This window comes from Erinaceus europaeus, chromosome 14 (assembly GCF_950295315.1).
Source record: "Erinaceus europaeus chromosome 14, mEriEur2.1, whole genome shotgun sequence".
Taxonomy (NCBI): Eukaryota; Metazoa; Chordata; class Mammalia; order Eulipotyphla; family Erinaceidae; genus Erinaceus; species Erinaceus europaeus.
The window spans coordinates 27225139-27251628 of record NC_080175.1 but is presented as its reverse complement, the minus strand read 5'-3'; the positions used below and the strand labels follow the sequence as shown (position 1 = coordinate 27251628).

General features: G+C 49.9%; 3 protein-coding genes across 3 annotated transcripts in view; all 3 read right to left on the bottom strand.

Annotated features, from left to right (window-relative positions):
* Window positions 1-1220: 1220 nt before the first annotated feature.
* On the bottom strand, window positions 1221-6700 carry FGF8 (fibroblast growth factor 8). The gene is made up of 6 exons (XM_060172263.1): window positions 6669-6700; window positions 6547-6583; window positions 5984-6070; window positions 5522-5702; window positions 2509-2615; window positions 1221-1733 (listed from the first exon to the last, which is right to left on the bottom strand). The coding sequence occupies exons 1-6, from the start codon at window positions 6698-6700 to the stop codon at window positions 1443-1445; spliced, it is 735 nt and encodes a 244-aa protein (XP_060028246.1). The 3' UTR covers window positions 1221-1442.
* A 5076-nt stretch (window positions 6701-11776) lies between these two features.
* Window positions 11777-13856, bottom strand: NPM3 (nucleophosmin/nucleoplasmin 3). Its single transcript, XM_007533865.3, has 6 exons — window positions 13701-13856; window positions 13332-13417; window positions 12995-13114; window positions 12794-12887; window positions 12252-12373; window positions 11777-12150 (listed from the first exon to the last, which is right to left on the bottom strand). Exons 1-6 carry the CDS (start codon window positions 13816-13818, stop codon window positions 12142-12144), a joined length of 549 nt encoding a protein of 182 aa, XP_007533927.1. The 5' UTR covers window positions 13819-13856; the 3' UTR covers window positions 11777-12141.
* Window positions 13857-15281: 1425 nt separating this feature from the next.
* OGA (O-GlcNAcase) overlaps window positions 15282-26490 on the bottom strand; it is a 43693-nt gene continuing 32484 nt past the window's right edge. The window contains exons 15-16 of the mRNA XM_007533846.3: window positions 18721-18880; window positions 15282-17361 (exon numbers count right to left, since the gene is read on the bottom strand). Coding sequence (XP_007533908.1) covers window positions 17225-17361; window positions 18721-18880 — 297 coding nt within the window. The 3' untranslated portion in view covers window positions 15282-17224. The remainder of the gene's footprint in view (window positions 17362-18720; window positions 18881-26490) is intronic.

The window sequence follows — 26490 nt, the reverse complement described above, 5'->3', positions numbered from 1 at the left end:
AAAAAATGGAAAAAGGGGCTACCAGGAGTAGTGAATTCGTAGTGCCTACACAGAGCCCCAGCAATATCCCGGGGGGCAGAGAGAGAGAGAGACCTGCAACAGAGACCTGCCTCACCACTCAAAAAGCTTCCCCCTTGCAGGTGGAGACTGGGGGGCTTGAACCTAGGTCCTTGAGTATAATATCATGTGTGCTCAACCAGGTGTGCCACCACCTGGCCCCCCACCACTCACTTTCAAACATGATCCCAGCCCTCTAGCCCCCTGGGGGCCAGACAGTTTGCCCACACCAGGACCTCGTCCTTTACTTCCTAGTAGTCCTCCCTTGTGGGCTAGTTCTGCTTCTCTTCCAGTCCATAGCTGGGGTTCTACTCCTGGCCTGGGGATGTCCCTTCCCATCCTGTGTCCAGGTCCTCTGTCTCCAGGCCCCTTCTCTCTGCAAGACCTGCAGTCTCTCCCTGGGTCACAGTCCCCTAGGTCATTTGCAGTACTTGGGCTCTGCACCTTGTGCTCCAAGTTCCAACTTCCCTGTCACAGCCTGATGAAATCAGTCTTATTGATTTGGCCCCTCTTTGGCCCCTGGTAGCTGCTCTTTTATTTCATTTTCTGGAGCCTGATATTCAGAAAACTCCAGCCTGTCTCCCACATAGACCTAGGTGGCACTTACAGGAATCGGGTTTTTAGACTCAGAATTTCTGAGTCTCCCTTTGGCTCTGTAGTTAGTGTATTTCTGGTCTTGAGGTAGCCTGGGGACTGTTAGCAAGCCCGAACCCTGGGAAGACTTTGGTGCTTTCCCCTGTTTCTCCAAGACAGTGACAGGGCAGGATGACTAGCAGGAGCCCTTAGCCTGGAAGGAGGTTACAGAGTGCCCAGCAGCTAGGGTGGTGGGAAAGGGGAAGGGGAGCTTCTAGGGCTCACTACCCTACACATGTTTAACATGCAAGTTAAATAAATATTTCAGTCACTTAGTAACAACTAATACACAACCACCCTCCACTGACACCCACCCAGAAAAGACCAGATTAAGTCCCCAGCTAGGGATGCAGAGGGGTCTGGCAGTCTGACAATTGCCCTTCAGGAGTTTGGGGCTCAGGAGCACCTAGACTGAACCCAGAAAGAACCCCCTCCCCACGCAGGGAACCTCAATGGAACCCTATCGAAACTTCAGACTAGGCCACCAAAGCCTCTTCCTGAGTGTGAAGAAGACAGACACCACAGCCAAGTGGAATACAAAAATAGAGCCTCTCTTGTTTAAAAAACAAAACAACAAACAAAAACAAAACCCAACAGCAAACAATTATCAACAACTAGAACTTGGGGCTCCCCCAGTACCCCTGCCCCCAGGTCAGCCGTCAGCAGCAGCAGCAGCAGGCCTCCTCTTGCTGGAGTTGCTCCTTTGATGCTCCTCCTCCCTGGGTGGAGTTGTGGGGAGGGCTGGGCAGGGCCTACCTGGGCTCAGGGGCCCAAGTCCTCTGGCTGCCCCTCAGGCTGCGTGTGAAGGGCGGGTAGTTGAGGAACTCGAAGCGCAGGCTCTGTTCAGTGGTGTGGTGGCCGCGGGGCAGCCGCTTCATGAAGTGGACCTCGCGCTGGTGCTGCCGCGTCTTGGAGCCCTTGCGGGGCCGGCCCTTGCGGGTGAAGGCCATGTACCAGCCCTCGTACTTGGCGTTCTGCAGGGCTGTGTAGTTGTTCTCCAAGACTATCTCCGTGAACACACAGTCCTTGCCTTTGCCGTTGCTCTGCGGGTCAGGGATGGGGGAGCAGGGGGTAGACAACAAGTTACTAGGCTTGGTCTGGCGCCCCCACCACCCTTGTCAAAGGCAGCGGGCAGACGGCCCCAGACAGCAGGTGGGCACCCCAGCAGATGGCGAGGTGGGCACCCGCTCTCTAATCCCTTGCAGCCCGCAGCCCACCCGGCAACTTCCTGTCCTCCCGGGCAGCCTCGACACATGGCTGTGAGCAGAGGGGCCCCAAGGCCAAGGCAGGGAGAGGGCCTGTGCTGGGCCTGCCCTGGCCTCCTGCCCACCAGGCTGGCCAGAGCTTCCAGCACCCGTCTCTCCACCTGCGCCCCTCAGCCCTAGGGCTGCCACCCTAAGGGGGAGGGGGCCTGCCCGGAGCCGCTGAGCCCCAAAGCCCAGGAAACAGGCTGCTCCAAGCTGAAGAGGAGCCGTGACTAATGGGACCATTTCAGAGCTCGGCTGAGGGGCTGGGCCTGCGGCTTACTGAACATTCCAAATGCTGGTACCATGTAATTGGACATAATAGCAAAGCAATTTGGCGATTTGTTAAAAAGATATATGGAATTTACCACTACACCCCCATCCCCATCCCCAGGGCCTTACTTCTTCCTCCTTTGCCTTTATAGCTTTTCACTCCTCAAGCAGTTTCCCCTCCTCCTCCCCCATCACTACACAGCCCCAAGGTGGGTTTGTGTCCCTCTGACCACCTTACTGGGGTCCTGGAGGAGCTAGTCAACCCAGCACCCTATATCCCAACTTCCTTCCGAAACCTCACCTTGGCAATTAGCTTCCCCTTCTTGTTCATGCAGATGTACAAGCCTGTCTCGGCCCCTCGCACTCGAACCCGGCTCCCAAAGGTATCTGTCTCCACAATCAGCTTTGCTGTGGAGGGAGTGGGGTGATTACTGAGGCACCTTGACCCTCCTGTCCTGTGTCTTCACCTCACTGGTCTATAGCTCTGTCACATCCCAGCAGTAACTGCTCCCAAGGCCCTGGGTTCCAGCCCCAACCCAGCAACTAATGTGCTATACAACTTGTGGGGGGTTCAGGTTAGTCACTGAGCTTACAGAAGGGGGAGGGCAAAGTCGAGGTACTCAGAACTGGGCTCTGCAAGGATGTGCTGGAGCCATTCCAGGGAAAAGACTCTTGTAACAGTGACCCTAGTGACTTTTATGTTGAGGCTTCAAGGGAATCTTGATTTGACAAGAGTCCCACAGCTAAAGGAAAGACCCCTGAGAACCTTCCCAGCTCATAATGCTATGCTGTGAACTTCGTAGGTCCCTGCAAACACCCAGATCAGGATGTGCAAACATTTCTTCCTGTTTTGGGCACCTCAGGTTCTACCAAAACCTGCCCACTGGCTCCCACACAAAGCCCAATGCCTCTCCCTCCCCACAACCCCCAGCCAATCACCACAGTCCCCAACTTCAGTGTCCAACAGGCACTTTCTGTGGGTGAGAAGGAGGGACAGGGACGACTGTTTCTCAGATGGGGGGTTGATTCCCTGCCTCCTTCCCCCTTCCTCCTCCTCAGTCTGTCACAGAACCTAACCAGGTCCCCACCCACCTTTCTGCATAATTCCTTCCTCTGAGGCCTTGGGGACAGGGAAGGAGTGAAAACCCAGTCTTCTGTCCTCCCCACTGCCTTCCCCAACTCCTTGAGCAAGTAGTTCCAGGGGAGGGCCCAGAGCTATTTCCCAACCTGCCAGAGAAGGTGGAACCTTCTCAGTCCCTGAAACTAATGGGGGGTGGGGAGTGGGCATCAAGGTCAGCAAGACAGTCTCACCACCCAGTGGCTCTTCTGACTGTCCCTCCCTTTGCAGAATCACAGCCCAGGGACCCTATGGCCAAGCCCCCAGTCTAGCTCCAAGTCAGCTAGAGATATGCAGTTGTCACCTCTCCTCCTACCCACCTCCTTGTGGACCCAGTTGGTCTGCTCAGCCCTCTGCCAGCCTCCCTTCCAGAGCTCCCAAAAGCTGTGGCCTTGAAGGTCCAGGCAGGGCAAGGGCTACAGAAAGGGTGCAAGCATCCTGCTCTGAGTGGCAGGCAGGGAAGGAGGCAGACTCTGTGTCTGCTGGGGTCCCATAAAGAGGCAATTGGACTCCAGTGACCCTTCTCCCCAGACTCTTCCTACCCTGGCCACTCCCACTAAACCTATGATCTTGGAGCCTCCAACTGCTCCTGTCCTACAGGCAAGGACCCTAAACATCAGATCTCTGCCTTATGAAGACATATTCCCCCAGGACCTTCAGGGAACCTTCTTTCTCCCCCCAGTCCAAGAGAGCTGGACCACTTGCTCCAGAAGCCTGAAGGAGCCAGGCATCCACTCTCTTTGCTTGGAAGCTGAGAAGGGCTATGAACAGCCAGTTCAGAAGGACAAAGGGGAGAAAGCCCCAGTGGGGGTGGGGGAGTCCAGCCACCGGGTGGGCAGTGGTCCCCACCCCCACCACTGGGAGTCCCTGCTCTCCTGGCCAGGATAGATCTGGGGATCTGGGACCACAGTTAACAGAGGCTTTCCCGACTGGGTTTTTGGAAAGCTTAACATTTTCAAACCTATTCTTCCACCCCAGTGACAGATTTATCCCAGGAAAATTATGTCTCCTTCTCCAGCTTTGAAGGGAAGTCAGCTACGTCGATGCAGAAAAAATGCAGTGAGACATACTCGATCCCCCAAACTGGCTCGAGAAGAGGAGAAAGTATTCAGGAAATGTTAAAAAAGGTGAAAGTAAGAAGAGTTTTAATCGCTCTGCCAGACGCGGGGGTCTCTCCAGAGATTCATAGAGAACAATCTTGAACCTCTTTCCTAACATTCACAGACTCGCAACTCCTTTCAAACTGCACATATGAAAAAAGGCTCGCACGCTCTCTGTTTTATATCATTCTTCATTTTTCTTCTGCACTCTTAAAATGCCTCACCTTTTTATTACTTTTTAATAGAGTCTTCCCCTCTCCTTTTCATGCTTGTTTAACTTGGTCATTATTTAAAGGTTTTTAAACTCACAATAATCACTCTCTAAAAACAACACGAGCCGCCCAGGGGCTTGCTTTCCTCTTGGTCTGTCCTGGACTCTGGAAACTGGCCTGGTTTCCAGGCAGGAATATTGAATGTTTAAGAAATCAATCAGTCCTCAACTCCCAGGCCCGGTAGCTCCCTGCAGTCACCACCCCACGGGGAGCCTAGGCCAGCTGTGACAGACCTCCTGAGTTCCTAGGTAGATAGACCCATGGGGGGGGGGGAGCTCTCCTAGCTAGTCCCTCTGAGGAATGGACCCTTCTGCTGATCAAAGTACTTATGGGTTTACAGCAAACACACACACACACACACACACACACACACACACACACACACACATCCTTCCCCAAAGCTGGGAGAATTGGGAGGATTTCTCTCCCTTCTCTTTCCCACTCCCCTTTTGTGGGCCAGGGCAACAAATTCTCTTTTAAGAACTTCCCTGAAAGCTAGACCCCTCTCCCTCTGGGGCACCCCCCACCCCAGCCTTCCACCTGCAGCTGGAAAAGGGTCTCTGCAGGGAGGCCGTATAGAGGGACAGCTCTGGATTCGTTTCACTGATGGGCAGGGAAGGGGCACCCAAGGGCAAAATCCTCCTGGAGGCCCCTTCCCCAGCACTCTCTCTCAGGCTGACCCCCCCAAATGCCTTTTTTCCTTAACCCCTTCCATTCTGAGCAGCGGAAGGTGCAGACCTGGCTGAGTCACTGCAGAACAGACTGGGGGAGGGGGTGTCCCATCAGTTACTTGTCCTTGACCCACCAACATGCCACAGGCCTTACCGAAGGGGTCCCCATCTTCTGCCATGGCGTTGATGCGCTTGTTGGCCAGGACCTGCACGTGCTTCCCGCTGGTGCGGCTGTAGAGCTGGTAGGTCCGGATGAGGCGTCGGCTGAGCTGATCCGTCACCAGGCTCTGCTCCCTCACATGCTGTGTAAAATTAGGTGAGGACTGAACAGTTACCTTTAGGAAATTGAAAAATACACAACACGCCATTATAATGCTACTCTGCCCAGGGGCCTCAGGGGGCCCCACGGCCCTGCAGCCCCCTCCACAGCCTCAGGCAGTTGGCCAGGGGGGGACCCCCTCCCCACATGCCAGCTCAGGTCACCACCACCACCAGCACCACCAGCACCACCAGCACCACCAGCACCACCACCAACAACAACCCCAACCAGGAAAGTCAGAGCCACCCAGCCTGGCAGGGTGAGCCCGGGGTGGGGGTAGGGGGGATGTGGACCCACCTGTTGGGAGACACCCTGGGACTCCCGGCCAGCTCGGAACAGGGAAGCGAGCTCCCTGCCCAGCGCAGGCCCCCCTCCCGGGCCTTCCTGGAAGAGCAGGGCGCTTTTAAGTAGGGAGTCAGTGCTACCCGGCCGACCCCTGACATTTATAAAGACAGATTTACAGAGCAAATGTTGGGCGCTTAGAGGGCCTGGCACCCGAGCTTTCGGCCAGGCCCAACGCACGTCTCGCAAGAGAGCAGGGTCCCTGCGGAAATCGCCCAACCTCTGACAGCGCACACCCCCGGCCCCGGTTCTCTCCTCTCTCCCTCCGCGGCCAGGTATGGCTGTCCCGGGAGGTCCCCACTCTCCCCGGCCTGGCTGGCGTGGATGGGAGAGAGGACCGCGCAGGACGCAGAGCCCTGGCGGGAGGGGGTGAGGGGGTCCTGCCTCTCCCCTCACTGCTGTGCGACCCGAGCCGGGCGCTCCCTCTCTGTTTCCAGGCTCCCGCGTCCCGGCCCTTGGGGCTGGGTTCTCGGGGCGCCCGACCCCTGACCCACGCCCACCCGCGGAACGCGCCTTACCTGGGCGCGGAGGCAGAGGACCAGCAAGTGTAACAGCCTGTGGGAGACAAAAGCGGGCAGGGAGAGAGGCGGTGAGCGGGTGCGCGGCGGGGCCCGGGGGGCGCGGGGCGGCGGGTACTCACAAGCAGCTCAGCGCCGAGCGGGGGCTGCCCATGGCGCGCGGCCGGAGCGGGAAGCCCCGCGGGCGGGGACGCGCCGGGGGCCGGGTCGGGCTGGGCGACGGGCTGCGGGGCGGCGGCGACTCAGGCGCGGCTGGTTGCTGCCGTGGGACGTGGAGCTAGCCGCGCCGCGGAGTGTCTGCGCCCTGGCCGCGCCGGTGCCGCTGGCTGTGATCGCGGAGCGGGCGGAGGTAACGGGCCGGCTGGGTGGGTGGGTAGGTGGGGGAGAGGGGGAGGGAGGGGTGGGGCGGGGGGCGCCGCACCGGGTGCGAGGGGGGAGCGCAGGGCGGGCGGCCGGAGCCCGCAGCCCCCGGCTGGGAGCTAGGGCCCGGACTCAGCCCCGGGCGGGGGCGGGGCGGGCCGGGGCGGGGCGGCCGGCGGGACTGGGATTGGGGGGTCTGGACTAGGGGAGGGGTCTGGGGACCGGCGGGAGGAATGGGGGCGACCGGCGTGGGCGCCTCCCCCTCCCCCGCTGTCCCCTCGCGCGCTCTCGGGGTTGCCAGCGTCTCGCTGGACCGCCTGGTGCGCCCGCGTCGTGAGGCACCGCTCACGGCGAAGCCCCTGTGCCCCGAGTCACCTACTGTGTGTTCGGCCCAGCCCGGGCCTGCAGTTGGCCGCCTCCCTAGGTGACGAGGCTGCACGGATCGCCCTCCGGCTTCCTGCCGAGCACCCCTTTCCGCGGGTCCCTGTGTCTCCCTCTGTCTCCGAGAAGGCCCTGAGAGTGTGGTGTCCCCTCCTGTCCTTGCCCCCGCCCCGAACGCCAGCGCCAGCCCCAGACCGCACCAGCCATCTGTGTGGGAGGCCCCCAAGTCCTCAGAAGAACCCCAGTCAATGCCCCCCCCAACTGGAGCAGAGGGAGCAAAAGAGACCTCCTCTCAGCTACTTATCACCGGGAAGACTTTGATCCAGGCAGCCCAACCTCTCCCTCTCAGAGTCGCATTAACAGGTCTTTACAATCCTACTGTGTGCTAGACAGGAGCGGGTGTATCAGCTACCTGGAGGCAGGGACTCCGCCTGCCTCTGCCAGCCCCGCCTTGGCTCCCTCACCCCCACCCCATCCCCCAGGAGCCACAGAGATCAGCGCTTCTGCAGGAGCAGCCTGGGTGGGCAGCGGTGCCCGGGGATAAGATACTTCTGAAGAGCAGGTGGAGCCGCTGATGCCCTGCCCAGCTGCTGCCTTCACCCCTGACCTCCCCCTCCCCACTGTCCCCCAGTCCTGGAGGGTGGGGACTGGAAGGGTTAGGGTGGTCACAGGAGGCAGTGGGCCCTTATCCAGGAAGGCACAGCCTACAGTCTGCCTGTGGTCCCTTTCCTGTACCCCTCCACCCCACTCCCTAATGTAATGTGCACAGTGCACAGAGGAGAAAACAGAGAACTTGCCCCAAGGTCTCCCCCCTTGGCAGAGAAGTCAGACTTTCTGAGCCCACCTGCCACCCCCTCAGGAGTCTGCCCACTCAGCTGGCTTTTGCCCATACAGAACCCTAGGCAAGAGCCATGGCATCTTATTTGCCACTTGTGACTGGAGGCTGAGAGCTGGGAGGGCTTGTTCTCAGGTTAGTGATCCCTGAATGAATGAATGAATGAATGAATGAATGGCCCTGAAACCCCTGGGATGCAGTGCCTATGTGGAGACTTGCCATAAGCCCCCTTTCAACAGGTGATCATCATAAACACCCCCATTTGGTGAGCCTCCCTCAATGCCACTGGAGACAAGCCTGTTATTGGGAAGCCGATGAGGTAGGCTCCAGTGCCCACAGCCCACACCAAGCTATGCTTCCATTCCACTTCCTCTCATGCTAGTGGCCTGTATTCTGGCTGCTGTCTGTCACCCCAATTTCGATGCTTCAAGAGAGCAAGATGCTCACCAACTTAGTCCCAGGCCCTGCACATGCCAGGCCCTTGAAGAATGTTTGCAGACATTAACAAATGCATTAGGTGAGAACAGTGGGTAGGGAGGATCATCCAGCCACCAGGGATCCAACACTGGAAATAGTGAATGAAGACAGCAGAGGGTCCGGCCTGGGTCCACAGTGGTTCTACAGTTCCACCCGGAGTTCAGAGTCAGTCTAGGCACCTGCCCTTTTCTGGCATAGGGACCAGAACTCAAATCGGCATCCAAGCTGGTTTTGTAGTCCCCAGAAGGTTCTGAGGACCCTGGACTGGACCTCAGAGATCAGAATCCATTCACTTCCTTCTCCCTCAGAAGAGACCAGCCTACTAGGGCCTCAGGGGTTGGGACTGTGATTTCAGTCCTCATTTTAGCTTAGCCTCTGCTAAAGAATCAGAATTCCTCTATGTTTGGACAGCTTCCTCGAATTGGTTCTCCCCAGTTTGGGGACACTCTTCTCACCTTCCCCAAAGCCCCTTTCTCCAGAGGATGAATGCAAGTGGGGACATTCCCACCTCCCTGGCAGCAGCCGCTAGTTCTGCCCCGACACCCCCACCCCATGAGACATGCAAATCTGCCCAGCACTTGGTTGGGGAGCACTCTCCCTCCCTGCTCTCCAGTGCACCTCCTGGCCGCTCCTCCTGCCTTTATCTTATCAAGGCCCCGTAATTACAATTGCTATTTTGTTTCCTCAAATCTGCAATCAGAGCTCCTGAGCCCTGATGAGGGAGCGCCTGTCAACCTGATCGCTGAATGACAGGCAGGCCACCTTTCCCGGCCACCCCCACACTCTGCAAACACACGCACACGCGCGCGCGCGCGCGCGCGCACACACACACACACACACACACACACACACACACTCCTTCACCTCCTGCAAACACAAACACACACACTCCTCGTCAACACAAACAGTCCCGCTCTGCAAACAACGCCCTCGTGGGTACTCAAACACACGCTTTCTGCCACTGTTCCAAGCTCATCTCTCGCCCCCACCCCCACCCCCAGCCACCACCGTCAAATCCACACTAGTGAGCTCAGGCCGCCTGCTCCGCGGCGCCCTCCAGAGCGAGCCCGGGGCACCCGGCTCTCACAACTTCGCAACCCTCCGCCAGTTCAAATGCAAATCGCCCAGAGTGCTGGAAGCCCCAGGGGCCCCGTCTGAGCATCGTCTCCCTGGGACTCCCAATTACAGGCCTGCCTCTCTCCCAGTGTCCGCTTGCACCTCCTCCTTAGCGCGCTGGGAATTGGTAAACGCCTCAGTTCAGCAAAGTGAACTGGCAGTGCCCTTGCTGGGGGGGTGGGGGTGGGGGTGGTGGTGGTTGGGGGTCATGAAGAAGCGAAGGAGGGGAAGGGGAAAAAGCAACTCCCAGCTTTGTCCGCGGGGTGCCCCCTGGCCTGGGAAGCCCCAGCCCCTGGAGATGTGGATTGGGCCCCCACTGCGGGCAGAGCTCTCTCGGCGCCGGCCAGGGGAGAGCTCTCTCCTGGCTGGGGGAGAGAGCGGGAAAACAGTGGCCGGGAGGCGACTTGTTACAACAAACAGGCAGGGCCGGGAGGCGACTTGCTGGATGGAGGAGCGCAGGCCTAGCGGGCCTGAGCTGCGGGTTTGATTCCCCACATCGTATTAAGAAGAAATAAATCAATAATAATAAGCCGAGCTGCGTCGCAGGGTTAAGTATCTAGACGGGGTCACCCTTGGAGTAGGGGCGAAGAGGGGCGCTGGGGACGGTTTCCCCAAGACAGCTTTGAGTGAGTCTCCTGCGCCTTGGACCAAGCGCTTACCAACTTAGGGAGAGAAGGCTAACAGGAGCCTTTCCAGTGAATAAATGAATCAATGATTGAATGAACTAACGAATGCACAAGGGCGGTGTTAACGGTTCACTCCCTTGCCTTCTAGTTAAAACTCAGCCACGTAGCTAGATCTTCAGGGGCCTGGGGTGGAGGGAGCAGCCCTGTCATTAGCCGTTTCAACCTGACTCGGCAGAGGGCGCCAATTTCCTGCCCGCCTCTTCGCACAGGCTGCTTGGAAGAATAGCTCAAATCCGCAGCACCCTCCACTCCAGCTCCTGGGGCAGGCAAGCATCTTGGAAAAGTCTTTCTGGAAAGCGGGAAAAGGGGCTATGACCCTGCCACACACAGCTGATTCACCTTCCTACAGCCTCAATTTGAGGGAAAAGAATACAAATTGTCCCCCACCTCTGGGGACAGGATGGGAGTGCTCTTCATGTGGTGGAAACTCCAAGTCCACCCGCTCAGTAGTGCCGGTCCCTTCAGGTTATCTAGAGAGGCCTCCCACTTGTTCACTCATTTACCCAGCATCGAGTGTGGGCTTGGTGCAACCGGTGCTGTTTTCTGTCCATCCTCAGCGGGCCTGGGTCCAGGCTGTCTCAGAAGGTAACCTTTGTTTGTTTGTTTGTGGGGCTCACTGACACCCTGGCATCAACACAGCTGCTGAACTGCTGACCCCAGAGCTGGTCACATCCACATGGGCTGCCTTCAGGGGACATCCCTTCCTCCTCCAGGCCCAGCAACAGCAGAGCCCAGAACCACCTGACCCCAGGCAAGGGACCCCAGATTAGGCAGTGTTCTGGGAGTGGGAACCCCTTAGCCTAGAAGGCTGAATCCCAGCCCCCCCTCGCCCCCATATGCCAGGCCACCCAGATTCTAGTTTCCCTGTCACCCAATCTGGCCAGCCCCCTCCATCTGGTCCCCGGAATCAGGTTTCTAAGGGCCCAGACCCGGCGCAAAGACTGCAAGACTAGGAAGAGCAAGACCGGCCGCTGCCCTCCCTCACAGGCTCCCAGGACCTGAGCTCCTCATGGGGCTAGGGATGCACATTCCTCTGTCTGCTTAAGTCCCCTTATCTGCCCGCCTGCCCATCAGCCTGAGTGCTGACAGAGGCCCAGACCCCTTGTTTGGATGCTGATAACCTCCTGGAATGGCCCTCCCCCACCTGTAGAGACTGGGAATGGGTTGATGTGGGGAGGTCCTCTTCTAGAAAGGCAGCTGGGGCCCAGACCTGACCAGGTCCCAGGGAATAGCAGGATTCCACATTTCCTCATCCTCCCCAAGCCCAGAGCCACCCTTGGTGCTGCCATAGTGCCACCTGGTGGTCCCTAGGGGAATGCCATCCCAGCAGAAGAAGCCACTAGGTAAACTGGGAAAGAAAAAAAAACAAAACATCAAACTTTCATATCATTTTATTTCAGCCTTTATCCAAAAATGTAAAAACTGTGAAAAATGTATAGACCAGAGCGTCAGACACTGATGCCCATTCTTACAGGTGAGTGGGGAGAGAGCGTCAGGGCAGGAGCTCAGAGTCCCTCCCACTACCAAAGAAGACGGAAGCCCTATACACAAGACAGGATTAGAAGAACACCAGGGTCCTATGGAAAAGGACACCTCTCTCTTCTAGCATGAGCCTAAGACTCCCACCTTCAGCCCCATCACTTCTCTTCAACAGAGAAGACTCATTTTAAATTCTTGATGTTTGTATAAGAGCATGATGCTTGGTGCATGTGGCAGGCAGGCAGGCAGGCAGGCAGGCAGCTAGTTGACCTGAGGAAGTAAACAGGGTGTCAGCATCTGGCACTTACCTGCTCCCTCTCCCCTCTCCCAGATTCTGCAGGGCATGCTTCCTCCCAAGCCCACACACTCACCAAGGGTGGCCAGGGCCTGCCCCTCTGCTTCTTGGCAGGCAGGATGGGGCACAACTTGGCTTCTTCCTCCTCACTTCCCTCCTCCTCACTGTCTTCTTCAGAAATGTCATTGCTTAGAGTAACTGGTGGGCACACAAGCAATAGATGAAAATCAGGTCCCCTTCATGCCACACATCATGTATTTATGCCCTGCGGTGCTAGGTGTGTAGGGACACTGAGCCCCTCAAACTTGTGGTTGCAAGAATTTCAGATACAGAGCAATGAGTTCCTATCAGTGGAGCTGAAGCCTGTATAGGCTCCAGGAAAGAGGTGAGCTCCAACAGGACAGAAAGTGGAGCACACATGCCACAGGGACTGTATGGAATCGCACTGCCAGATGAGGCTAAGATGGGGGCCCCCACTCCCCACCTGCAGGGGGTACATTTCACAAGTCATGAAGCAGGTCTACAGGTGTCTTTCTCCCTATTTCCTCCCCCTCTCCCAATAAAAACAAATAAATAAAAATAAAAGAGAGTTCACTGGAGGGCAAAGACAGCTCTCACCAATCTGGTGGCGCCCAGTGATCCTCACAGGGCCAGAGCCGGATCGCAGACGGAAGGTTACAGGTGGCTGGAGTTGGAAATCATCCAAACTGAGCTGGAAGAAAGGCAGGGATGAAGCCCTGGCCAACTCCCCCTTATTGTGAGTCCTGAAGTCCTCCATCCCTGCCACCCCATACCCCACAGTATGGCCTGGGCACTCACCATGGGTTGGCAGGACAACCTGAGGTTGGCCACAGGGACTGCAATCTCCTGGTGGTCACGGTTCCGGGCCACAACTTCCACCACATTACATTCATCTTTGGCCCCTTCGGTGAGACAGAGCTGGAAGAAAGAGTACACAAAGCCTCAGGGTTTCTCTCACTAGGGGTAACACCACAAGTGGTAGCATCTATCCAGAGCTTACCCAGTCCAAGAGCTTTGGGTCACTGGATTAGAGGGCTAGCCCGTATGGGGGGGTTAGGTAAGAAGAGAGTCCACCAGTTGCTTGCTCAGCTCGACCTGTTAACAGTTGCCACCCCCCCCCTTCCCTGCCCCATACCATAGTCAAGGCCAGCATGTGCTCTGCGTCATCCTCTTCCTCTACCTTAAAGGTGAAAGAGCGGGTGCGGCCAGAGAGCTCACAACCTGGAAGAAACACGAGTTGAGATGGGGGGATGGGTAAGAGGTTCACGTGCAACTGAGGACAGACGGGCCACTTACACGCCCCCCTTTCAGAACACCAGGAGTGCCCTGCGCTGCCGGGGCCGCCCCGCCCTGAACAGCAGAGGGGCCTAGCAGCCCCCTCTGCTCCGGGGCCTCGTGCCAGAATCTCCAGCCCCCCACCCACGTCCTGTGCAACCATCTGCATTCCAGTTCCAACACCCAACATCCCCAGCAGCATCCTCAAGCCCCCTCCTTCTTTCAATACCAAAGAAAAAACTGTCCATTGTGACTGGAGCTGGGATCCGCAGACCCCCGACACCCCCCGCCCGGAGCCGGCTCTCCTGACTCAAGAAAGGTAAGGCGGCAGCGGTGCCAGCGGCCATGCTGCAAGCTCCGTCGCAAGGCTCCGCCCCCGACACGTACAAAGCCGGGGACTGCGACTCCGGCTCCGCCTGTTAAAGGAGCCACCAGCCAGAGACCCGGAGGCATGGTCGGGCCAAGGTTTCTGCACCAACTCATCCAGGACCCCAGCGGGTCTTCTTAAGTCTCTGCAAAGGAGCAATTTAACAGTTCCACCTTGCTCATTCTCATAGTCTGAGGGCAGCTCCTGCCTTCACTTCCTCTAGCCCCCTGCACTCTAGTATTTCTCACTCCTCCAACCCCAACTAAAATTTTTAGAGAATTAAAACACCTGCAGCCCTGCTTCACTACTTGAAGCTTTCTCCTGGGGACCAGGAGCTTGAACCCAGGTCCTTGTGTACTTAACCAGGTGGACCACTGCCTGCCCCCCCCCAACTAAATCTTTTTTTAAATTATACTTGATAGCCAGAAATTGAGGGAAGACACCTGCAGCCCTGCTTCACCATTCGTGAAGCTCCCCACCTGCAAGGGGGGGACCAGGGGCTTGAACCTGGGACCCGTGCACTGTAATGTGTGCTCAACCAGGTGTGCCACCGCCTGCCCCCTAAATTTCTGTAAGGATATAAGGGAGCCAGGCAGTGGTGCACCTGGCTGAGCACACATTACAGTACACAAGGACCCAGTCAAGCCCCAGGTCCCCATCTGCAGGGGGTAGTAGCTTCATGAGGGGTAGAGCAGGGCTGCAGTTCTTTCTCCACATCCCTCTTATCAAATATTTTCTTAACTAGTTCACCTAGACAGTGCGCCTGTCAACCACCCAGGTTCCAGCCTAGCTCCTACTGTAGTTTTGGTGCTGTCCAATCTTCCCCCTCCCTGAGAAAAGCTGGCTTGGAATCTTTCCAACTCCATCATCAAAAACAAATCCCAGGACATTTTTCTTATACAATTGTGAGCTCAGGTTTTGCCTTTGCTCAAGTCAATAAGCCTGAGTAAGCCTTTCTACCTCACCACTCATTCTCTCTACTAGATGTGCTTTTGTTACAGCTTACTATGTAAATGGTTTGTATTTCTTGAGCTGCTGCAAATTGCTAGCTCCTTAGCTCAGATATGAGACCAAGTGCTGCTCTTGGCATTCACCTTGAGTTTATATACTCAGACAACTCTGACCTCCATCTTACCATAGACACCTCAATCGTAACTATGATTTTGCATGACGCCCCACTCCCATCTTTGGTCTTTTGAGTAAAACCTAGGGCAAATTGTTCCTTAATTCTAAGAGATTCAAACTGTTTTAATTCACATCCAATTCATAATTGGCAAGAGAGTAACTTGGCTGCATGTCAGTCCTTCCTTTATGACTGGGAATGAGTGAAGTGCTTCCTTCCTACCTCTGAACAGCTGTGGGGGAAAACGAATGTTTTTAAGTGAGGCATGAAGGGCAGGAGAAAAGGAAGAAATGGATTTAATAGAACACCACCACACCACATTCACTTCAAGTTTTATTTTGCCTCTTGCATGGTCTTCAGATAGTTTGACAGTTTGTTTTCTACAGGAACTGAGCTGTGATCTAATCAATCAATGAAATGTCATTCCAACCTTAATAAATATTCATAACCATAGAAGATAGCATAGCACTTTACAATCCTACAATGATGAAGTTATAGGCCTGGACATCTGTTCCATAGTTGCCACCTATGACCAGAAGGCCAGCCAAAGTGATTATTAAAATTCAAGATAAAGCCACAAGCAAAATTATTAAAAAAAAAAAAAAAACCTGATTGGTTGACTCTGAAGTCCTCTGGATAAAATACTAGAATTGTTCATAGTGTGCAAAATGCACTTAGAGAAACCAAATTACATGAGCCATTTTAAACAGTATCTTGTAGAAAGATCTTCCTGTCACCTCAGCGCTTGAAAACACTAACTGCAGTGATCATATCCTATCAGTTGAAGATTTCTATCCTGAAAAATGAAGAAGCTTCTTTCCTTCATCTCATTCATTCAGTGCACATTCTTGGGCCTTGGGTCTAAGTCACTAAGTACCACTAGGTACACTGCTCTAAGACTCTCAAAGCACACACTGATGAAACTCTTTTGACAGTAGATGTTAAAGGTTTCCTTCTCACCACTCCAATCTCAGCTCAAATCTAAACAGACAATAAAAACTTCAGGGAAGCAGGTAAGAATTTACTGTTATAAATCTATAGAGAAGTCATGATAAAAAAAAAATCCTATAAATGAGTCACCTGCAAGCCAGCCTCATGCTCAGAACTTTTAGGAACTCAAATTTAAAATACAGGAAGCTTTCGGGATCTGCAGCTAAAAGGAAAAAGGGTAACTATAAATCATTGGTTAATGTGTTGCTCATTCTTTCTCTTAAAAGATACAAACATGCAAGAATTAAAGACTCTGATTTAATGAAACCAGTAAACAGGCCTTGAAATTAAAGGACAACTGATCTGAGGGTTAATGGGAGCACTCAATCCCTGAACCCTGAACTACACAGCTGTCAAAATGAAAATTTCACATGCTGACCTGCATCGAGGTTAATTTCCAGGAGTGACTACACATTCTGCAACAGTGAGTCCTATGAAGTTAGGCTCCCTTACCCAAAGTGGTCATGGCCTAGCTGTAGATAGGAGGCACTTTAAAAACAATAAACTTCAATAAGAAACAAAACAAAAATCCACCATCCAATGATTTACATTATTCAAAGTGCCATCCCTGAACCATATCCTTTCATATTCAAAAGGAAGATTACAGAAGTAAACACAAAGGGTAGTCAAGTCACACCTCCTAATTTATATACAAAAATGTTACAGGTTTTCCACTTTTAGGCTTTTGCCACAAACAACTGCACATCTGCCCTAGAAAGCACAACATGCCCGAACCAATGGTCATTACAGGAGACAATGGTCTTGGTTTCACAGGGCAGGAAAACTGAAATCATTGATTCAGCTTAAACTATGCCACAACCAGCCCACATAAACACTCCTCCCTGAAGCCTCTGATACTCTCTAAATCTTTCTCCTCTTGTCATGTCACCAAAGAATGAGAAATGCTTCATTCAATAAGCCAAGGAAGATGACAAATTTGAATGCTGTTAGGTGAAAGATGTAGCCACAATGGATGCAAAAGCCAGTGCTGACTACATTTATTGAAGACCCCTCCCTATAAGCCCATGTAAGAGGTCTTGACACCTATCACACATCCCAGGCCCATATCCCTGTTGCATACAGGATTTGTGGCAATATACTATCTTCTTCCAACCAGTGAGTAGTCTCAAAATGTGATGGGTGAGTTTTAAATAGTCTTCTTTGTTTCCAATGCCAATTGGCTGATTTGCTGCCACTCCAGAAGCTGAACTGTATACGAAGACCCTAACCACGAGGTGAAGAGACTTTTTGACAGTTCACAGTGCCAAAAATGTTACAGGCTCCGACCAAGTATAACCACATCCTTTGGAAATCCTTCCATTTTTGCAATTTCAAAACAGCCCAATTTGCTGTAAAATTCCAGAATTCTTTTATCATCTGGTCTCACTTCACAGAAAGCTCCCCGGGAGCCTATAAAGGAAAATATTTAAAATGTAAATAATCCCTTAAGGAAAATTACAGGTATCAATTTACTACTAATCATTTAAAACTAGTTCAAACAGATCGTAGATTATCTTATACTAGCATCAAAATTTCATGCCATTTTAAAGATTTTAATTGTCAATGAATACTCATTGATAATGAACACTGCACTACCATGGTTATGACTGGAGCTCAGTACCTGCACAACCAAAGTATTGTTCCTGGTTATCATTTCTCCTTTTAAATTTTACCTTTCTTGGAAGAGAGAGACAGAAAGTGAGAGAGACAGACACATGCAGACCTGCTTAATTGTTCCTAAAGCTTCCCTCCTGTGAGTGGGAAGCAGGAGTTCAAACCTAGGTCCTTGTATATAGTACAGTGGGCACTCAACCAGGTATTCCACCACCCAACCCGATTTAAAAAAAAAAACAAAAAACATTAGGGGATAGTACTGACCCAAATGAAATTAAGATGTAATACACTGAATGCATGCTTTTGTCTCAATGACTCTCTAATAGAAGCTCAATAAGCTGCCCATTTATGCACTGCCCAAGGGCTAGAAATGTTTTTATTCAGAAGTTTTTATTACAAACAAGTTTTTTTCCTTCATTTTCTATTTTACAAGATAGATGAGAGCAGAACTAGACCTCATGCTTCCAATTCCAGAATTCAACCATTATAGTAACCTCAAGCAAGTTTATTTTTTATTTATTTTTTTATTAATTTTATTTTTGAGAGATGCAGACAGAGAGACACACAGAGATAAAACACCAAAGCACTGCTCAGCTCTGGCTTATGGTGGTATGGGAAATTGAACCTGGAACTTAGGAGCCTCAGGCATGAGAGTCTGTTTGCAGACTCATTATGCTGTCTCCCCCGCCCTCAAACAAGTTTTTTCATACTACTAATATATATCAAGCAAACATTTTTGAAGGTTCAATTTAGATAGCATGACGTATTCCTAAAAAGAAGTTTCTCCTCAGGGTTCCATTTAATGTCCAATTCCATTTAATTTACCACGTGAGTCTCCTGGCAAAATAAATATCCCGTGTATTCGCTTCTTAAAAAGGAGCCAGACGATAGTGCAACGGGTTAAGCACAATGATCCCAGTTCGAGCTCCCGGTTTGCCACCTGCAAGGGAGTGGCTTTGCAAGCAGTGAAGCAGGTCTGCAGGTATTTCTCCCCCCCATCAATTTCTCTCTACCCTATCCCATAAAGAAAGAAAGAAATGGAAAAGATGGCAGCTAGGAACAGCAGATTCATAGCGGGAACCCTGGAGGCAAAAAAAACAAAAACAAACAAACCAAAAAAAAAAAAAAAAAACACAAAACCAAAAAACTACTCACCATTAGCCTTCAGTGAAGACAGGAGGCAAGCCATCATGCTTTTGGCTACACTAGGATCAGTTACTTTTTTGTGAATATCCATCTTTATCAAAGAAGGGAAGTTGGCAAGGAAAGTTTCTGGCAATACTTCCTGCTCTTCATGGAAACTCAACATTATTTTCTGTAAAAATTAGAAAGAATTTCTTGATGTTAGTACTTTCCTATATATTCTTCTGACTGAAGAAGTCAGCAACAGGAAAAGCAAAGTACTATCTGAAAAGTTAGCCTGGATCAGTGAAGACCCAGTGACTGTTTTTGGAGGTAATAATAATGGAGCATGTTGGTATCTTAGACTTGACAAATGAAAGGAATGTACAAAGGGGGGACGGATGGTGGTGCACCTGGCTGAGCGCACGTGGTACAATGTGCAAGGACTCGGGTTCAAGTCCCCAGTCCCCACCTGCGGGGGTGGGGTGGGGGGTGGAGGGGGGAAGCTTTGCAGGTGTTGAATCAGGGTTGCAGGTGCCCGTCTCCCTCTCTCTCTATCTCCCCCTTCCTCTAGATTTCTGGCTGTCTCTATCCAATAAATAAATAAAGATAATAAATTTTTTTAAAAAAGAAAAAGAAATGTACAAAGGGCATATAAAAGTTCGAGATTACTCCACACCTATGGACATCTAATCCTTAATAAGAGGGTCCAAAATATTAGATGGAGAAAGGAAGCTCTCTTGAATAAATGGTGCTGGGAAAACTGGGTCGAAACATGCAGAAGAATGAAATTGAACCACTTTATCTCACCAGAAACAAAAATCAACTCCAAATGGACCAAGGATCTGGATGTTAGATCAGAAACTATCAAATACTTAGAGGAAAACATTGGTGGAACACTTTCCCACCTAAACCTCAAGGACATCTTTGATGATACAAACCCAATTGCAAGGAAGACTAAAGCAGAAACAAATCAACGGGACAACATCAAAAGCTCCACATTAACCTCTATTAAATCTATGTACCTAAAGCATTCAAAATAAGTCATTGCTTTGCTTGCACAGAAATGTACTTAGCACTACTGAACTGGACACTTACAGTTAAGATGGTTGATTTTGTTATGCGTATTATTCCACAAATTTAATACAATGGTTCAGTACTGACACAATGGTCATTCTTTAGATATTCCGTTGCTGAGAACTAACGATCAGATTTATCTAAAAAATTTAAGGGAGGTGGTCTGGGAAGTGGCACAGTTGATAGAGCACTGGACTCTTAAGCATGAGATCCTGAGTTCAATCCCCAGCAGCACATGTACCAGAGTGATATCTGGTTCCTTCATTCTCTCTTATCTTTCTCATTAATAAAATCTTAAAAAATTGAAGGGAGGCCAGGTGGTAGCTGACCCAGCAAAGTGCACAAGTTAATATTTAGGAGGAGTAAGGTTCAAGTCCCTGGTCCCCACCTAATGGTGAGGAAGAGTCATAAGCAATAGAGTAGTGCTGGAGGTGTTTCATTTTTTTTTAACTTTTTCTTTTTTTTTTTTTTTTAAATATCTTTAGTTATTGGACAGAGCCAGACATCGAGAGAATGGGGGAAAGGGAGAGAGACAGAGACACCTGCAGCACTGTTTCACCACTTGCAAAGCTTTCCGCCTGCAGGTGGGGGGGGACACACCTCAAACCTGGTTCCTTGCGCATTGTAACATATGCACTCAAGCAGGTGAGCCACCACCTAGGCCCTTCATCATTTAAAACCAACAACAACAAAGTACTGGCTAGGTAGAGAGCAGACTTCAATGTCCAATGTCTCCGACTCGATGGACAACACCAGACAGACCAAAATAAGTGATGCTCTGATTTCTCTTTATCATCATCACAGTTTTAAATGGTGGGCACAAAGAAAAAAGTTTCTTTATTGAGCATAAAAACAATCTTGGGAGCCAGGCAGTGGCATACCTGCTTTTAAGCGCAGGTGTGCTTAAATATACTTCTCTCAATTTACCTGTCCTATCAAATAACATTTTTAAAAGATCTAAAGGGTCGGGAGGTGGTGCACTTGGTTGAGCGCACATATTACAATGTGCAAGGACCCAGGTTCGAGCCTGCGTCCTGCAGAGGGAAAGCTTCATGAGTGGTGAAGCAGGGCTGCAGGTATCTCTCTGTCTCTCTCCCTCCCTACCACCCCCTTCCCTCTTGATTTCTGGCTGTCTCTATCCAATAAAAAAAAATAAATAAATAAATAAATTGTTTTTAAGTTAAAAAAAGGGGGGGAGTTGGGCAGTAGCGCAGTGGGTTAAGCATAGGTGGTGAAAAGTGCAAGGACCGGCGTAAGGATCCCGTTCGGGCCCCCGGCTCCCCACCTGAAGGAGTATCGCTTCACAGGTGGTGAAGCAGGTGTGCAGGTGTCTATCTTTCTCTCCCCCTCTGTCTTCCCCTCCTCTCTCCATTTCTCTCTGTCCTATCCAACAACGATGACATCAACAATAACTGCAACAACAACAACAACAAAAAAAAACAAGGGCAACAAAAGGGAAAATAAACAAACCTAGAGGAAAAAAATGTTTAAAAAAGGAAAACATTTCATATGTATAGAATTTCAATAAAACTTTAAAAAAAAAGTTAAAGGGGGGGGGTGGGGAGAGACTGCTGGCACTGAGCCCCAGTGGTAACCCTAAAGCAAAAAAATTAAATCAAAAAAGGTTTTTTAAAAAGATTTTATTTATTTATTTATTCAAGAAGATAGAAGGAGAGAGAAAGAACCAGACACCACTCTGGTATATGTGCTGCCAGGGATTGAACTCAGGACCTCATGCCTGAGAATCCAATCACCTCCTGGGCCACCAAAAAAGTTTTAAAAGTCCTGACAGCACAAGGGAGACCCAAGGAGAGAGTGCCATGGATAGCAGTGTTGCTGTGGTTCCCTCCTTCCCCTCCCTCAAAAACTCAAAAACACAAATTTTACTGGCACACAACCTGTGTTCAAACCCGGCCCCTATAGCAGAGAAATCTTTAGTGTCTTGTTGATGGGGACATCATCTTTTTTTTTTTTTTTTTGACATCATCCATTTGTAAAGCTCAGTTCATCCCCTGGCATTGAATTAAAAAAAAAGAAAAAACAATTTCTAAAATGTATATAGATAAATAGGTCAAAAATAATCAATGACCAGTGATGCAAGGCACATTTTTTCAGGAGGGAAAACCACTAAAGCTGGAATAGAACAGGCATATGAGTAATAAATAGTGCTCCTACGAAAAGCAAACTCTCAACCAACCAAATGAGAATTTTTTTTTTATGCCTTCAGTGTTATCACTGGGGTTTGGTGCTGGCACTACAAATCCACTGCCCCTGGTGGCCATTTTATCCTTTTTAAAAAAAAATTTTTTTTTCGGGGATTCGACTTCCGGAGGCGGAACTACGAGCAGCAGATCGCTTTCTCTCCTCTCCTCTCCCGGATCAACTAGGAATACCAAAGGAGACCACCCGGACCGAAACAAGACAGGACTAGAATGACCACAGGAACCCAGTAAATCACCCGTGAGTACAAACACGCGTGGCTGGTGACAGAGAGGGGAGAGGGGCCTAAGGTGAGATTAAGTGGCTGCTAACAGTTCAACAGTTTATCAGTTGAGACACCACCTCCAGTCTGTTCCACAACAAGGGGACAGCTGAAGGGAGGAAAGGACTCCCAAGAGACTCACCAAGAGCAACTCTGAGTCTCCATTGCTACTACCCTCAGAATCTGGAGCAGCAACAGGGAGAGACACCAGGGTACAGAGATCTAACCGGGAAACTCAGGAGAAGACCTATACTTCCCTGGCATAGCTGAGGGGCTGTGAAAGTCTCTTTGCATGACCACTGGATTATCTCTGCCACACCCTGCTTTATCTCTTGGTCAGGAGTCAGTGACTAAACAAATTAGTCAGTGATTCCAAATTATATTCCTCCATGAGGATAATTTCTGGAACCATCCGTTCCACCCCGGTTCCATGGCTGCCAGTTCTTAGCAACGTTGCCCCGCCAGATATTCGTCGGGATGCGGCATCATCTAAGTTCATTTCCCACGTCTACGTTCAATCGGACCTGCCAATATACGCGGATATCTTCGCCCACCCTGTCCAACACTTGACGTCTCGTCACCCAATCTGGTCCCCTACGCCTACACTGAACTTCTCTGTTCCAGACTCTTGGAAACAGAGTTGGCAGTCAGCTGAGGTAAAGAACAAACACCTCATCACAGACCCCTGCAAGCGTCAACCCGGCTTTGACCTAGCACGTTATGATTGGGCCCTCCTCAATCGCTATCGAACAGGCCATGGCCGGTGCGCCGCTATGTTCCATCGCTGGGGAGCCAGAGACGCCCCGAACTGCCCCTGCGGCTACAGACAGACTATGACCCACATAGTCAATGACTGCCACCTCTCCAGATTCAAAGGAGGTCTCGAAACTTTACATCAGGCTCAACCTGATGCTGTTGACTGGCTACGGAAGAAGGGCAAACGCTAGAAGAAGAAGATTAACCTAAGAAGCCTATTGATAGTTTAAAAGCCCTGAAGCTCCCATAGCCTACAGGGAAGAAAAAAAAAAGAGGCTTTTACACCACTGAGCTCCAACTCAGGGATTGAAAAAACTGTTAACTTCCACCACGGTAAAACCTTTAATTAAATTACTTAGACACAAGTCAATCCAGGCAATAGTGATCAACAATTTGAAAAGTACTGATAAAGGGAACTCATAACATAATATATAAAATGGTTAAAACAACAAGAAAAAATATTGGAGACTCGAACCAGGATAAGAGTCCAGCTAAAAGTCCTCCAGAGGGTGAAGCACAAAACAACGAGTTCAACATCCAAACATTAGCTAAGGAAATAATAATAGGAGTGAGTAAAGAATTTGAAAAAATTGTAATCAGAAATGCTGGAACAACAAATGAGAAAATGGATGAAAATTCTAATAATCTCATGGTTATTAGAGAGCTGAAAGCTGAAATCGCTGAGCTAAGAAGGCAACTAGCTGAACAAGCTAAAACAGTATCAGAGCAGGGCAACAAAATAGATGAACTCCAGAAAGCAGTAGAGGGCAGAGAGAATAGAATCAATGAGGCTGAAGACAGAATTAGCAAGATTGAGGATGAATTAGAGACAACTAAAAAAGAAGTAAGAGATCTCAAAAAGAGATTAAGAGATGCTGAAAACAACAACAGAGTCCTATGGGATGACTTCAAAAGAAACAATATACGCATTATTGGCTTACCAGAGGAAGAAAGAGAAGGAGAGGAAGAAAGCATTCTCCAGGCCATAATAGCTGAAAATTTCTCTAGTCTAGACAACACCAAAGACATAAAGATTCAAGAAGCCCAGAGGGTCCCAAACCCAGAATTAACCCAGACCTAAAGACACCAAGACATGTCATACTTAGAATGGAAAGGAATAAGGATAAAGAAAGGATCCTCAAGGCTGCAAGAGAAAAACAAAGAGTCACCTACAAAGGAAAACCCATAAGATTAGCAGCAGACTTCTCCATACAAACACTACAGGCCAGAAGAGAATGGCAAGATATCTATCGAGTGCTCAATGAGAAAGGCTTTCAGCCAAGAATACTATATCCTGCTAGATTGTCATTCAGACTAGATGGAAGCATCAAAACCTTCTCAGACAAGCAACAGTTGAAGGAAGCAACCATCACCAAGCCTGCCCTGAAAGAAGTTCTGAAAGGTCTCCTATAAACAACCAGACCACCACAAATAGGACATATATCAAAACACTAAAACTCTACAAGAATGGCGTTAAAATATCTTCAATCTTTGGTATCAATAAATGTCAATGGCCTGAATTCACCTATTAAAAGACACAGAGTAGGAAGATGGATCAGAAAACACAACCCAACAATATGTTGTCTACAGGAAACTCACCTAACTCAACAAGACAAACATAGACTTAAACTGAAAGGATGGAAAACTATCATACAAGCCAATGGCCCACAAAAAAGGGCAGGAATAGCTATTCTCATATCTGACATGATAGACTTTAAAATAGATAAGATTTGGGGGGTCAGGCGGTGGCGCAGTGGGTTAAGCGCATGTGGCGCAAAGCGCAGGGACTGGCGTTAAGGATCCTGGTTCGAGCCCCCGGCTCCCCACCTGCAGGGGAATTGCTTCACAGGCGGTGAAGCAGGTCTGCAGGTGTCTATCTTTCTCTCCCCTTCTCTGTCTTCCCCTCCTCTCTCCATTTCTCTCTGTCCTATCCAACAACGAATTGCATCAACAAGGGCAATAATAATAACCACAACGAAGCTACAACAAGGGCAACAAAAGGGGGGAAAAAATGGCCTCCAGGAGTGGTGGATTCATGGTGCAGGCACTGAGCCCAGCAATAACCCTGGAGGAAAAGAAGAAAAAAAAAAATAGATAAGATTAAAAAAGATAGGAATGGACACTACTTAATGCTCAGAGGATCAGTCAATCAAGAGGACTTAACAATTATTAATATCTATGCACCCAATGAGAAGCCATCTAAATACATCAAACTTCTACTGAAAGAGCTACAGCAATATATTAACAGTAACACAATCATAGGGGACTTCAACACCCCACTCTCTCAACTTGACAGATCATCCAGGAAGAAAATCAGTAAAGACATAAGGGAGCTAAATGAAGAGATAGATAAACTAGAAATATTGGACATTTTCAGAGTCATTCATCCCAAGAAACGGGAATACCCATTTTACGCAAATCCACATGGATCATTCTCAAGGATAGATCATATGTTAGGCCACAAAGACAGCATCAGCAAATTCAAGAGCACTGAAATCATCCCAAGCATCTTCTCAGACCACAGTGGAATTAAACTAACACTTAACAATCAACAAAAGATTAGTAAAAGTCTCAAAATGTGGAAGCTCAACAGTACACTTCTTAACAACTTCTGGGTCAAAGAGGAAATCAAGGAAGAAATCAAAATGTTTCGAGAGTTCAATGAAAATGAAGACACAAGCTATCAAAATATTTGGGACACAGCTAAAGCAGTCCTAAGAGGGAAGTTCATAGCTATACAAGCACACATTAGGAAACAAGAAAAGGCACAAATAAACAGCCTGATTGCACATCTTAAAGACCTAGAAGAAGAAAAACAAAGGAATCCTAAAGCAACCAGAAGGACAGAAGTCACTAAAGTTAGGGCAGAAATAAATAACATTGAGAATAGGAAAACCATACAAAAGATCAATGAAAGTAAATGTTGGTTCTTCGAAAGAGTAAACAAAATCAACAAACCTTTAGCCAGACTGACAAAACAAAAAAGGGAGAAGACCCAAATAAATCGGATAGTAAATGAAAGAGGAGATATCACAACAGACACTGCAGAAATTCAACATATCATGCGAGGCTTCTATGAACAACTATATGCCACCGAGCTAGAGAACCTGGAAGAAGTGAATGATTTCCTAGATACCTACCAACTTCCAAAACTAAGTAAAGAGGAAGTGGATAACATGAACAGGCCCATCACAGCTAATGAAATTGAAACAGTTATCAAAAATCTCCCCAAAAATAAAAGTCCTGGACCAGATGGTTTTACAAATGAATTCTACAAAACTTTCAAAGAAGAACTAATACCTCTACTTTTAAAAGTCTTCCAGAAGATTGAAGACACTGGAATACTCCCTGCCAGCTTCTATGAAGCCAACATCACCCTGATACCAAAAGCAGACAGGGACACAACCAAAAAAGAAAACTACAGACCAATATCTCTGATGAACATAGATGCTAAAATATTGAACAAAATTCTAGCCAACCGGATACAG